Genomic DNA, 15,718 nt, shown 5'->3' with positions numbered 1-15,718 from the left:
TTAAAGGACAGTAAAAGAATGTTACATATTAATGTGAACTTTTAAATGTTTGTGACTCTTTTGATGAACTGTTGCTTCAAGTAATCTTAATATCTATAAAAAAACTTGATAACTATAGTGAAAAGAAGAGGAATTTAACAATAATCATGCTTACTCTTTTTTTTTCTTTTTTCTTAATTTTTGTTTAAAATATTACAGATGTCCCTTTTTCTCCCCAGTGACCCATTATCATGCTTACTCTTAACTATCTTTTTGTTGCTGTTGTTAATTCTCACCTGAGGATATCTTTTCCCTTTTTTTTTTAAAGAGAGTGCTTAAAGTTTTTATTACTAATAGATTTAGTAGTTTTTAATATCAGTTTAAAATAGTCCATTTTCAAAAATCATACTTTTTTGTACAAACAAATCCTTTTTTTACAGAACCTTTTTTGCTTTTATTAGGTGAAAAAATTGAAAGGTAGAAAGCTTATTCACTGCTCATTTACAGAATCTATTTGCAAAAATGTATATTCTTTTTAATTTTTCAATTACAGTTGACATTCAGTATTATTTTTTATTAGTTTTATGTGCACAGCATGGTCGTTGACCTTCTGATAATTCTAGTACCTACCTGGCACCACACATTGTTATTACAGTATTATTAACTATATTCCCTCTTCTGCACATTATATTCCCATGACTGTTTTGTAACTACAAATTTGTACTTCTTAATCCCTTTACCTTTTTGACTTAGCCCTCCAACCCTGCCTCCAATCTGGCAGCCCTCAGTTTGTACTCTGTATCTAAGAGCCTGTTTCTGTTTAGTTTGTTCGTTTATTTTGTTTGTTAGATTCCATATATCAGTGAAATCACATGGTACTTGCTTTTCTCTCTCTGACTTATTTCACTTAGCATAACATACCCGCTAGCTCCATTATGTTGTCCCAAATGGTAAGATTTTACTTTTTATGGCCAAGTAATGTTCCATTGTATGTATTTACCACATCTTTTTTTATCCAATTGTCTATTGATGGGCACTTGTGTTGTTTCCATATCTTAGCTATTGTAAATTATGTAGCAATAAACATACCGGGTGCATGTATCTTTTCCATTTAGTGTTTTGGATTTCTTTGGATAAATACCCAGAAGTGGAATTGCTGGATCATAATGTAGTTCTATTTTTAAGTTTTTGAGGAACCGCCTTACTGTTTTTCATATTGGCTGCACCAATCTGCATTCCCACCAACAGTACACAAGGGTTCCCTTTTCTCCACATCCTAGCCAACACTTGTTTGTTGATATACTGATGATAACCATTCTGACAGGTGTGAGGTGATACCTTGTTGTGGTTTTAATTTGCATTTCTCTGATGATTTGTGACATCAAGCATCTTTTCATATCTCTTTTGGCCATCTGTATGTCCTCTGCCCATTTTTTTAATTCTATTGTTTGTATTTTTGGTATTGAGTTGTATGAGTTCTTTATAAATTTTGGATATTAACTTTTTTTAGATACATCATTGGTAAATTTCTTCTAATCAATCAGTGGGTTGTCTTTTCATTTTGTTGATGGTTCCTTTTCTGTGCAAAAACTTTTTAGTTTGATGTAGTCCTACTCGTTTACTTTTTCTTGTTTCCTTGTCCAAGGAGATATATCAGAAAAAAATATTACTTAAAAGAATTGCCTATGCTTTTTTCTTGGCTTTTTATGGTTTTCACCCATTGAGTATGTTAGCTGTGGGTTTGTCATACGGCTTTTATCATGTTGAGGTATGTTCTTTCTATTCCCACTTTGCTGAGAGTTTTTATTATAAATGGATGCTGGATTTTGTCAAATGTCTAATGCTTTTTCTGTATCTGTTGATATGATCGTAATTTTTATCCTTCATTTTGTCTATGTGGTTTATCACATTAATTGATTTGTGAATGTTGAACCAACTTTGCAAGCCAGGAACAAATCCCACTTGATTATGGGGTGTGATCTTTATTATGTATTGCTGAATTCAGTTTGCTACTTTGAGGATTTGTTACATGTATGTTCATCAGGGATATTGGCCTGTAATTTTCTTTTTTTGTAATGTCTTTGTCTGGTTTTGGAATTAGGATAATGCTGGCCTCATAAAATGAACTTGGGAGTTTTCCCTCCTCTTGATATTTTAGAATAGTTTGAGAGGGATAAGTGTTAATTCTTCTTTGACTGTTTGGTAAAATTCACCTATAAAGCCATCTAGTCGGGGACTTTAGTTTGTTGGGAGTCTTTTAATTGCTGATTTGGTTTCATTGATAGTAATCGGCCTGTTCAGATTTTCTGTTTCTTGCTTCAGTCTTGGAATGTTGCATGTTTTTAAGAATTTATCAAATTTTTCCAGATTGTTTAATTTATTGGCATATAATTGTTTGTAGTATTTTCTTATAACCCTTCTTGTTTCTGTGGTGCCAGTTATCACTTCTCTTTTATTTCTGATTTTATTTATTTGAGTCCTCTCTCTCTTTCTTGATGAGTCTGATTAAAGGTTTGTCAATCTTGTTTATCTTTTCCAAAAACCAGCTCTTGGTTTCATTGATCTTTCGTATTGCTTTTTTAGTCTCTATGTCATTCATTTCCACTCTGATCTTTATTATTTCTTTCCTTCTTCTTACTGTGAGCCTTTCTTGTTCTAATTCTTTAAGTTGTAGGGTTAGATAGTTTATTAAAATTTTTTCTTGTTTTTTGGGGTAGAACTGTATTGTTATGAATTTCCCTTTAGGACTGCTTTCTCTGTGTCCTACAGATTTTTAGTTGTGTTTTCATTTGTCTCAAGATATCTTTCGATTTCTTCCTTGATCTCACTATTAACCCATTCATTGTTCAGTAAGATGTTATTTAGCCCCATATGTTTGTGTGTTTTTCAGGGGTTGTTTTTTTTCTTGTAATTGATTTCTAATTTCATGCTATTGTGGTCAGAGAAGATGCTTGATATGATTTCAGTCTTCTTAAATTTATTGAGACTTCTTTTGTGGTTTAGCATGTGGTCTATCCTGGAAAATGTTCCACATGCACTTGAAAAGAATGTATATTCTGCTGCTTTTGGGTGAAGTACTCTAAAAAATATCAATTAAATTCATTTGGTCTAATGTATCATTTAAGGCTGCTGTTTCCTTTTTGATTTTCTGTCTGGAAGATCCATCCATTGATGTCAATGGGGTGTTAAAGTCCCCTACTATAACTGTATTATTGTCCATCTCTTTCTTTATGTCCATCAATGTTTGCATTATGTATTTATATGCTCCTGTGTTGGGAGCATAAATGTTTACCAGGATTATATCGTCTTGTTGGGTCAATCCCTTTATCATTATATAATGTCTTTCTTTGTCTCTTATTGCCTTCATTTTAAAGTCTATTTTGTCTGATATAAGCATTGCTACCCCAGTTTTTGTGGGGGTTTTTTTGTTTTCATTTGCATGGAACACCTTTCTCCATCCCCTTTTAGTTTATGTGTCTTTCAATCTGAAGTAGGCCTCTTAAAGTGATTATTAATAGTGCACAGTTATTTTCATTTTGTTATTTATATTTATGTTCTTTTTTTCTTTTTCTTCTTCTTAAAGAAGTCCCTTTAACATTTCTTGTAAAACTGATTTGGAGGTGATGAACTCCTTTAGCTTTTGCTTATCTGGGAAGCTCTTTATCGCTCCAGTTTTAAATGATAGCCTTTCTGGGTAGAGTAGTCTTGGTTAGGTCCTTGCTTTTTATTTTCATCACTTTGACTATTTCATGCCAATCCCTTCTGGCCTGAAAAGTTTCTGTTGAGAAATCAGCTGACAGTCTTATGGGAGCTCCCTTGCAGATAACGTTAACTGCTTTTCTCTTGCTGCTTTTAAGATTCTTTCTCTAACCTTTGGTGTTTTAATTATGATGTGTCCTGGCATAGACCTCTTTGGGTTCATCTTGTTTGGGTTCATCTCTGCTCTTCCTGGACTTGTATGTCTTTTTCCTTTGCTAGGTTAGGGAAGTTTTCAGACATTATGTCTTTAAATAGGCTCTCAATCCTTTCTCTCTTCTCCTTCTGGTACCCCTCTGATGTGAATATGGTTATGCTTAATGTTACTCCAAAGGTCCCTTAAACTATCTTAATTTTTCTTTATTCTTTTTTCTTTTTGCTATTCTGATTGGGTGTTTTCTATTACCTTGTTTTTCAAATTGCAAATTTGATCCTCTGCTTCATCTAATCTGCTATTGATTCCTTCTAGTATATTTTCATTTCTGACTGTTTCTTTATATATGGTTTCTATGTCCTTTTATAGGCTTACTATCACTTTGTTAAAGTTCTCACTGAGTTCATTTATTCTTCCCCTTAGCTCCTTGAGCAGCTTTATAACCAGTGTTTTGAACTCTGTTATGTAGTAGATTGCTTTCCTCCATTTAATTTAGTTATTTTTCTGGATAGTTCTCCTGTTCTTTTTCACAGGACATGTTTCTTTGTCTCTTCATTTTGGCTGCCTTTCTGTGTTTGTTTCTATGTATTAGGTGGATATGCTACATCTCCCAGTCTTGGCAGGGTGGCCTTGTGTCATAGATGTCCTGTGGGGCCCCAGTGGCATAATCTCCCTGATCACCTGAGCTGGGTGCTTTAGGAGTGTCCCTTGTGTGGGTTCTGTGTGCTTTCAGTTGTAGTTGAGCCTTGATTGCTGTTGGCATGTCAGTGGTTAGACTTGAACCTTAGGCTTGCTGGCTGTAAGGATTGGCCACAACATACAAGCTGCTGTGCAGGGATTGACCCATGGAGTAGGATTTGCCCCAGTGGGGTCTGTTGCCTGCCAAGACCTTACTTTAGGTGTGCCACTTGTGGAGCTAATTGAGTGGTGCTCTGTTGTGGTCTGATGCTGGCCAATAGATATGTTGGTTCTGGGGCCTCTTGGGAGGGACTTTATTGGAGGTCAATGTCACATGCTGCCTGTGACTGGCCCGTGATTACCTATTAGTTGCTGCAGAGTGATCCGCCATTTGTAGCTGCCTGTGCTGGGCCTGGATGCTCATGGGAGGGAGTCACACTGAAAGCCAAGGCTAGCTGCTACCAGTACCTGCAGTAGGTCCACAAAAGGCCCAACGCACCCAGAGACCTCCCATAAGGCTCAGCTGATGAAAGAGTTTCCATTGGCATGCAAGTTGTGTGAGGCAGGGTCTCAGGGAGTCACCAGGTTGAGGCAAGTGGTATTCACCAAGTTAAAACATATTCTGATTTGACCCTGGGCCTAAGGCCACTCAGCAGAAATCTCAGGGCCAGCTGCACCCACCTGGGGCCTGCAGACCTTTGCAGTCGGGTGGGGTCTCTGGAAGTCATCAGGGTGGAACTAGTGGAATTCACCAGGCTAATGCAGATTCAGATTTGGGGGGGGGGGGGGGGGCTCAACACTGGGACAATGGCAGCTGTCCCTCCAGCCTCTCCCTGAAGCAACACAACTCAGTTTTTCCTTCTGTGTGTCTGATACCCAACCACCCCCTGAGCCGAACAGAATTCCCTGAGAGTTTTTAAGAGAGACTGCAAAGCAAGCCCAGATTTGTTGCTGCCTAAAGAGCTTCCAGCCGCTTCTTGAGTTGGGTAGAGTGTGGTCTCAGGGTGAAGCTAGTACAGTTCACCAGGCTGATGCAGATTCAAATTTGACCATGTGGGGGTAGGGTTTACCACAGGTAATATGGTGCCCATTGGCAATGTGGGAGAAGGGCTCAGCAGAGACAGTGGCAGCTATTCCTCTAGCCTCATTCTGAAACCACACAACTCAGTTTTTCCCTGTATGTCTCTTGCACCACCCTGAGCTTGACCAGAATTTCTCCAGAGTTTTTAAAGAAAGACTGCAACAAGGTTCTAGGCTGGTTGGCACAGAGAGAGCCTCATCAGGTCATGCACAGGTTGGGTAGGGAGGGTGTCAGAGAGTCGTCAGGGTGGAGCTAATGGAGCTCACTAGGCCAATGTAGATTTATATTTGGCTGTGTGGTGGGAGGACTCAACACAGGGACAACAGCAGTAGTCCCTCCAGCTCTCACCCGGGAGCCACACTACTCAGTTTCTCCCTGTTTGTCTCTGGTGCACCTCCTGATCCACTGTCTCTCCTTTGGAGCCCATGGTGAGCGTCTGCAAGCGAGAGTTTGTGCACTGGCCCTTTAAGAGGATGCCTGGGTTTCCAGCACCATTCCATCTCATCCCAATGGATGGAATCCTTACTGATTTTCACTGACAGGTATTATGTGGGCTCTTCTTCGTCTTCTTTATATCCTTATTTATAGGAGTTCTGTTCAGCTGGTCTTCAAATGGTTATCCAGATTGATTGTTCTATCATTTAGTTGTAATTTTGAAGTGGTCACATGAGGAGGTGAGTGCAGTGCCCATCTACTCCACCTCTTGACCGGAACCTCCACAAAAATGACTTTTTCTTATCTTGATTCTATTTCCTCTGAGAAAGCCAAGCAGTCATATAAAGAAGCTACATGGAGATGTTCCAACCAGTAGCACCAGATGAGGTTCCAGATGACAGCCATCATCAACATATGGCCTTTTCTAGTTGACTATACCAAAATGTGAGAAGAGAAAGGAGAAAAAAAAACAGTAAAATGGAAAGAAATCTATAAAAGAGAACCCGTTAAGTTAAAAATAGAACTGTTTCTCATTTTTTTCCAGATGGCAAAAATTCTCCGAGGAAAAAAATTAAAAGTTTTCCATCGAATGAAAAATACCTTAAATAAAATGGTTTTTACTTCAGATTGCTTTTGTGTCTTATTTTGACATTTTGAAAATAAATTATAAAAAGAGATTAATTTCATTTTTCAGTTTTTAAGGCATATTTTTCCTGTATTATTGACCCTGCACAAGTTCTATATTTAAGAATATAAGATTAACTGATTTCCTCACATCGCAAAAGTCAGTAAACAAAGCATCTAGTATAAATTATTATAGGTTTATTTTTCATTTTTTAAATATATCATTATTGATTTCAGAGAGAAGAAAAGAGAGGGGGAGAGAGAGAGAGAAACATCAATGATGAGAGAGTCATTGATCGGCTGCCTCCTACACGCCACCCGACTGGGCTGGGGATCAAGCCCACAACCTGGGCGTGTACCCTGACCGGGAATTGAACCCCGATTGCCTAGATCCTAGGTCGACGCTCAACCACTGAGCCACACCCAACCAGGCTATACGTTTCTTTTTTTAAGTATAAAAATTACAATATTCTGATTTTTACTTTTTTTAATTTACAGTTTAATTGACAAGTAATGTAAGATTCATACTGGTATTCAATGCATGGAAATTGTCTTTTAATTGATCAAATGTGATATGAACTTTAAAATAGCATATGTGAAATTCAAATTCAGCCAGTACTAATTTATGGTATATTTAGAAGATTATTAATTTTTGAAATATGCATTTTGGGCAAAGTGTTGTAGAGATTACTCTCTTAAGGTTCTATCTATCTTTAGTCAATTATAGGACAGATTGCTTATTTAATACTTACCTTCAAGTAACTTAATTTTTTATTTTTATTTATTTTTATTTATTTTTTAAACATATCTTTATTGATTTCAGAGAGAGGAAAAGAGATGGGGAGAGAGAAAGATAGAAACATCAATGATGAGAGTCATTGATTGGCTGCAGCCTGCAACCCAGGCATGTGCCCTGACCGGGAATCGAACCCCAATCATCTGGATCCTAGGTCGATGCTCAACCACTGAGCCACGCCCGGCCGGGCAACTTACTTTTTTAGAATATAAAATTTTAATTTATTTCTCTCTTTCTTTTATCAGAATACAGTCGTTTTGAAGCCAAAATACATGACTTGCGGGAGCAGATGATGAATAGTAGCATTAGTTCAGGATCAGGTTCTCTGCGAACAAGCCAGAAGCGATCCCTCTATGTCAGGTAAATTTTTTAAATTCTAATTATAGCAAGTCTTAATTATTTATGCATGTAAATTCTTTCAGGTTTTTCACTATGACTAACTTAGTTTATTAAAGAAAAATAAATTGTATACCAAGGAAATTTTTTTTATGATTGATTTCCTGACAGCATGTCTTTCAAGAGTTAGAATTCTGTTATAATTTGATTAATGAAAATTATATAACCCCTTGAATAATAATACTAAAGAAAAACAAAATAAACATGGACCAGAAATTTTTTAAGTTGGTTATTTTACTGAATCAGTGTTCTAGGTTGGTATGTCATATCATCCAGCACTAATATTTACCTATATTCTTTTATAATAAAACATTCCATTTGAGTAACAGTTACCATGGCAATTTATATAATAGCAAAGAGAACATATATAAATAATAGCTTCAAATGTGAATAATCTCAGCAAAGAGTACAATTCAGGAAATTTCTACGTACATTTTTTTAAACACTTGGGAGAAGATAAACACGTTATTTTCTTGTAACATGTAAGATTACTGTGGCAGCATAAATCTAATAATATTACAGTGATATCATTAGTATATAAATTGTTCTTTTGCATTTCATTGGCTAATAAGACTTAATACAGATACCCTATTTATTTGTATTTTGTTTACTTTTTTTAGAAGAGCTTTTACTTAGTACTTTATTATACTATTATTTTAACTTTAGGTGATTACTACAAGTAATCTGTATCATTCTTTATAATTTTCTCTCATTTCTTTTTATTCTGTTGGGGAGCCTATTGCTAATGTTTTATTTTTCTGGGGAGAGATGAGATATGTTACATAAAATATATGTATATCCCATATATGTTTGCATATGTACGATTATATCTATACAAACAAACATGTATTCTATACTTATTTATATATGATATGACTTATTGTCTCAAAGAATTTTGTTGTATGGTACATAATGAAAAGAAACTTTTCTCACTTCTCTTCTTCTATTCCTACCCCTTTCATTCCTTTTATCCTACCAGTGATTTGAGAATCCTAAATGCATCACATTTTTCTCTCCTTCCACCAATACTTGCAATATTTATTAAACTCTTCTGATCCAAAGTTGTTAAAAGTATTTTATATATAGATATCCACAGAAAGTATAAAAATAGAGATTTGTGTTTATACTTTCCTTTTTTCTTGCTTATCTATATTTTCTAAGTTTAGTGTAATTAACAGGTCTGATCTTTAATATCTGATTTATTAAAAACATAAAAATCAAAACAGGCTATTTTTGTTTTAGGTACATTTAATGAGTCTTCACTTTTTGTTATTAATTTTTACTTTTAGAAAATACTTTATTTTTATAAGTTATATATTATCAAAAGACTTATAATGAAAAATAACTGCAACCTACCAACAGTCCCTAGAATTTCATTCTCTAGAAACAGTCATCCTCTGTTTTCCTAACAAACTCCCTTGCCTTTACCTCCATATTTTTAAATAAAATGCATATACTCCTGTTTTCTAATTTACAAACTTTGGACAGTATAGACTTGGTAGATGAGAACTTTCTCTTTCATACCAAACCACTCATTCTGCCTCTTTCCCTGTTACTCAAACATAGTCCTGTCACTGCTAATAAAATTAATAGCACTTAGAGTCGTGTGAGTATTAATATCTGTCATTACATTGTCAGTATATTACACACTTCTTTCCTTCTGCAACCCTTTATTTTTCCTGGACTTAATAGTTGCTTCATTTTCATTTTCCTGATTTTCTCTGTACTTACTACTAAGTGTCTTCCTTTGTCTTTAGTACCCTCTTTAGAGTTTGTCACATGATGAAACATGGTAGCACACATGGTCTTATCCAGTTTTTCCTTTTTTTTTAATATATCTTTATTGATCTCAGAGACAGAAGGGGGAGAGAGAGAAACATCAATGATGAGTCATTGATTAGCTGCCTGCTGCACATCCCCTACTAGGGATCAAGTCTACAACCTGGGCATGTGCCCTGACCAGGAATCAAACCTTGATCTCCTGGATCCTAGGTCGATGCTCAACCACTGAGCCAAGCCTGGCCGGGCAGTTTTTCCATCTTTCTACTTCCAACCTAACTAGTTGCTCTAAATTTTCTGTGTAGCTCTCACATGGAACTTGCCTTTGCCATGATCCTATTCCCTTTGGCTCTGTACTGTGTGAGTAGTTTTTGAGTCTTAGCATGTCTGAAAAGGACTTTATTTTGCCTTCTCCTTGATGGAAAATTTGGGGGGTGTGGGAGGTTATGACATCCTGTTTTATTTTCCAGCAGCCCATTCTTGTAATTTGATTGTTTCTTTTGCCACCTTTTATTTTGTGGACATAATAATCTTCTCATGTATCTCTAATGTTTTCTTCTGCTTCTTAAATTCTCTGCTTTCTCTGTATTCCTTTTTTCTAGTTTGCTTGTTTTCTCTTTTTTTTCTTTAGGTTTTTTTTATATATGTGTGTGTGAGGCTATCTTTAAATGTTTAATTATCCTTGTATTCTTTTTTTTTTTTTAATAGAAAATGAAGCTAGTGGATTTAACTAGAAGATTACTGACTCTGTCTTTGCCCCCTTCCTCCCCATGTCATTCTTTTCTTTGGGATCATTAAATATCTCTAGAGAAGAATTCTTAATCCCTTGCCTGGAGTATAAATCAGGTTGCTAGATTTCAATTTTCATTGTGCAGATTTCCTGTTACTTCATTTTCAGCCCAGCACATTCCACCTTCCTACCACGTACTAGAGTATAGAGCGTTTGAAATTTAATTTCTGTAGAAACTAAACCTCTATGGGATTGGAAACAGAAAAAGGGGCCCAGAGGGTCTAAGTGCTATAAACAGTGTTTCCACCAGTTCTGTTTTCACTATGGTAACTAATCTCTCCCTACCTGTATACTGTACACCTCTAATTCATAAGCATTTCTAGGGTCTTGCAGAATAAATCTTATTTCAGTGTCCCTCTCTTTAAGCACTCCATTTAGAGCTTCCTTCACTCTGCTAGGTTTAGTTACCATCATCCCAAAATGTGTTGAACACTCTTTTCTCCTATTGTTGTTTCTCTTTTGTATTTGTCTTTTTTTCGGTCACTTTAGTGAGGAAATAGACACATATAGCCAGTCTGCCATAACCAGAAGTCTTATGGTTCTTTTTAATAATATTTTTAATTTTAAAAGTAAAAATAAAAAAATCTAGGTACAAAAGGCAACATGCAGTATGATACCATTTATAAAGCTCTGAAACAAGTAAAATCATACACAATTACATAAGCATTCACATATATGTGATAAAACCAAATCAGAACAAAAAGGTAAGGGTAAAGGAACTGATAAACACTATATTCAAAATGATGGTTACCTTCTAATAATGTTTTAATCTATGAGAACCAGGATCAAGAGGGAAAAAACACATTGGTGAACATGTGTATAGTCTTTTGTTGGATAGTAGATTAGATTAACATGTTTATTATACTCTTATGGTCAGTAACTCACATAGATATTCCATGGGTTCTAATTTATGAATTAAGTATATTGAAAGACAAAGCTTGAATGCAAATTAGGGAATAGAGCTTGGGGGTGATTTCTTTTCTCCATTGCTCATTAAAAATATCATTATATTGCTTTTGTAATTCAGAAGATTAATTTATGATAATAAAAATATTTCAGTGTAGTATTTTCCCTTTTCTGAATGTCTCTTGGCATTTCTTCTACCTCTTAATGTATTTTATTGTCTGTTTTATGTTTAATTGTATCCTCATCATCTTTGTCATTTTTATCTTTGCCATACCTACTTCATTACCTTTTTAAATAAATATTTAATAAATGAGTGACTGTACCTAACCGTTGTATTATTTGAGGTTAGCTATATTTTTTTACTAGAAAGACAGTTTCTTAGAGTTCAGAATTTATTGGTTGGAGTAATGACTTAGCATTTATATCATTTGTAATCTTCATTTTTTCTCAACTGTAGAATTCTTTTCTTCAGATAAAACCAGATGTGTTATAAATGCTTTAATATATGTTTAATATACGTATATATTAAACATATATACACATATGTGTGTGTGTGTGTGTGTGTGTATAATGTACACATGTATATATAACACATGTATATATAACACATATGTTTAAGCCTTCCCACTTTTGGTTCCCACCTACTTCCCTCACACCTATTTCCCTGAAAACCCTTGAAAGAGCACATTTGAAAACCATTAACTAGTTTATTTAGCCATCAAATAAGTCCACCCTCTGCAGTTTTACTTGAAGAGATAGGTTCTTAAAAGTTGGGTAGCATGAGAAGGAATATGATTTGTGTCCTAATTTCCAGTTGCCAAATTAGAACAAAAGAATGAATCAATTGTATTATAAATGTAATTGCTGGATCCTTTTCTAAGAGCGCTTTGGATATAACATTTCATTTTTATAAATGTTATACATTAATTAATCAAGTAGTAGGACACAGTATTTTCTTTTTATCAAATTAAAAATATTCTTAACATTTCCAATTACTACATTAAATTAATACAGTATTTTTCCAAAACATTTGGTAGCTGTTAAAACCATCTTTAGTTACTTTTCATCATTATTACTGACTCTGAAAACCCTATTAACTCTACTTTTGTGAACAAACAAAAGGAATAATTAACTGGCAAAATAGTTATTCTGTTGATTTAGTCTTACAGTTCACATCTAATGAGTCAAATCTATCAGGGAATTTGTTTTCCCAAGTGTGTCCACTCAAAATAAAGAGAAGAAAAGAATATCTCTTAATATTTACTTTTGTTCATTAATTTAAAACAACTCTTTAGATTTGTCTTCATTTTAGAATTCAATATAGGTTGCCATAGGATTGTACTAAAGGTATATTTTAAATTTCTTATACTATATTAAAAGAAATAAGGAAGCATACCTGATAACTATTACCATAACAAGTTAATTTTGATCTTTTTTTTTTTTTTTTAGTCTCATGCTCTTGTATGTAGTACAAAATTAAGCTTGGCATTATTTTGCCTACCATGGTATGTTGTTTAATTATTTACCCAAATTATAAACATTTTCAGGCTTCTATGTTTTACTATTGATAACATCATTATAACAAGTAATTGTGAACTTTTTCTTCTTACTCTAGAGCCCTTTTTGATTATGACAAGACTAAAGACAGTGGCCTTCCCAGTCAGGGATTGAACTTCAAATTTGGAGATATCCTTCATGTTATTAATGCTTCTGATGATGAATGGTGGCAAGCCAGGCAGGTTACACCAGATGGTGAGAGTGATGAAGTTGGGGTGATTCCCAGTAAACGCAGGTAAATATAAGTCCATTACAGTCTCACCACTTGGAAGTTGGGCAATATAATAAATGCTGTTCCTTTACATTTATTTTATTGAGGTGATGATTTTATGCCTGGTTTCCATATTGTGTTTTACAACCATTTAATTTTATTTACCTTATATTATAACCAATAACCTAACTAGAGAATATGATGCCCCCAAACAAATTTTTCTAAAGCTCCTACTGGTTCCTACAAACAAAGTAAGTATATTTTAAGACACTGTACCGTATATCTATGCCAGTAGAGGGAGAATTAAAAGTCTCTGTCGTTTTCCCGTTAAAGTGGTGATAAAATCTAAATTTTCAGGACTTTTGATTGTGTGAATTACCTCTTTTAGACTTAAAAAAATGAAAGCATTATAAATACAAAATGTTTAGAAATATCTAAACATTTAGATATGATGGCAGCAAAAATATACTTAGGATGGTGAAACAAGGAAGGTGCACAGAGGTAACAGAAGAGCCTAGTCTGGACTGCTTTGGCTCACTGAGAAGTCAGAAAAGGGGACCTTGGAGACAGGTTCAGGGGGTAAGCCCAGGATGAGTTGCCCCTGCCCACTGCCCCCTGGACACAAGTCTGCTGGGGTCCCTTTGGAGGGAAGAAGGGTGAAGGGAATGGCATTGGTTTGCTCCCCTGTGGGGGTTATCTATCTCTTACCAGTGGAAATCTTAGGGAAGGTCTCAGGGGAAGGTCTTAATAGAATATTCATCAGATTGGTCGGTGCCAAGGCAGGAGGTCATTACTCAGTATATCTGGTTCTGAGGCAGCTATGTACCACTTGTCTGGTTGTGCTGCTTTTCTGGGCCTGTAGCTGAAATAAATGGAGGCCTAGATGTTATCTTTAGGGAGGAAAGGCTGGCGGGGGGGGGGGGGGGGGGTGTAAAACCACATGACCAGCAGTATGCTAGGGGAGGATAGGCTTGGGGGACAAGTTTCTTGTTTTCCCAGTTTTACCCCTTGCTAGGCATCTGGGGCTTTCTGCCCTGGTGAGTTTCTGTACTTGGCCCTTCGTCCTTGTTCTGCTCATGTCTGTAACAATATGCTTCACATCTCTTTTCTTGCTTAATTTAGAAGTATTAGTGCATTCGCTGTTTTTCCTCTTTGCTTTTAACCATTTCTGATAATGTTTCTTTGGTGGATATTTACCATCTAGTGGTAAAAGTGGTTAAATGCAGATTGTCCAAGATTCCAGCTTAGAGAACACCCTCTAAGGTCTCTGAAATGCAGTGAAATGTCTCTACTTTTGTAGGAGAGGTATTAATTATTAGTTCATAATTCCCCCAAAGTAGTTTATTTATGAGATCTGTTTCATCCAAATCTTTGCCTAAAAGTCCTTTTTTAAGTTTTAAGATAGCCAGCAAAATTAATGATGAGATATTGTTTATTATAGCTAGTTAATTCACTTCAGGTCAGGCTCATGATGTAATCAACTGGTATTTTTTGTATTAATGAGTTGGATTTATACTTATTTTGTCCAGTCTCTATAATTGATAAGTAGGCCAAATCATATACCTATTTTAGACCTGTGTGTGTGTGTGTGTGTGTGTGTGTGTGTGTAGACATTGAAGAGTAGAAATATTAAAGTATTACAGAGATATGTAGTTATAGTTTTAGGATTTATGACTGTTGTTGGCTAGCTTCATATATTTAGCAAGATCCAGCTATTTAGTTAGATCTTATATTTGGTGGCAACTCCTGTTTTAGCAATGTAGCCTTCAGCATAACTTTTTACCTGGAATATAACATAGTGAGTCTCCTTTAAATTCAGAAATGCTTACTCTGCCTTGTTGAGTCAGTAAGAAACCTCACATCTTAAATATCAAGGTCAGAGTTCCTAAAAATTGTTTATCCCTTAGTTTCTCATATCTTACAAGACTTTACTGGAAGAAATGAGAAACACAGCTGTCTGGTGGAAAGAGATTTTTTTTCATTTTGTATAAAAATTCTATAAGGTTGATTTTTAAAGCCACAAGCGATGTAAGCCATACCTTGAAATTTCAACAATTCCCATAAGGAATTGTAGTTCCTACAGTTCTTAGCTTTCTTTTAGGAACAGTATTTACAAATAAACACAATTTAAGACACTCAACTATTGAGTGAACAGGATAATGATTAGCAAACAAAGCCATTTGTAAATGTTCACTTACTAAATGTTAGTTTGCGGTGCCCTCAATAAGTGTCTGGGCAAAATTATAAATTAATTATTCATGTCATGGATCCTCAGGATTGCTCTGGAATAGTCAAAAACATAGATTTTAAATCTGTGACTGCTGCCCAGGCCAGGTTGCTCAGTTGGTTGGAGTGTCCGTACAAGGCAACTGATTGATGTTTCTCTCTCTCTCCCCCACCCTCTCTCTCTAAAAATCTATAAAAACATATCCTCAGATAAGGATTTTTTTAAAAAAAATCTGTGACTGCTAAGGTTCTTCTTTTAGTATGCTGCAGTAAAACTATGTAACTACATAATAAAAAAATTTTAAATGCTTTCAGACTGATGAATCTCTGGGGGGAAGGGGAAGGGATAG

At 35.2% G+C, this 15,718-nt stretch overlaps 1 protein-coding gene across 7 annotated transcripts in view; it reads left to right on the top strand.

The window, feature by feature from the left end:
* Positions 1-15,718, top strand: part of DLG1 (discs large MAGUK scaffold protein 1) — a 223,480-nt gene that overhangs the window by 168,369 nt on the left and 39,393 nt on the right. For all 7 annotated transcript variants that reach the window (XM_016200019.2, XM_016200018.2, XM_016200023.2 and 4 more), the window contains 2 exons: positions 7,749-7,863; positions 12,990-13,166. In XM_016200019.2, the coding sequence (XP_016055505.2) occupies positions 7,749-7,863; positions 12,990-13,166 (292 nt within the window). The remainder of the gene's footprint in view (positions 1-7,748; positions 7,864-12,989; positions 13,167-15,718) is intronic.

The sequence above is a fragment of the Miniopterus natalensis genome, chromosome 6, assembly GCF_054644295.1.
Source record: "Miniopterus natalensis isolate mMinNat1 chromosome 6, mMinNat1.hap1, whole genome shotgun sequence".
NCBI lineage: Eukaryota > Metazoa > Chordata > Mammalia > Chiroptera > Miniopteridae > Miniopterus > Miniopterus natalensis.
The sequence above is the reverse complement of the archived record's forward strand: the minus strand, read 5'-3'. Positions and strand labels throughout refer to the sequence as shown.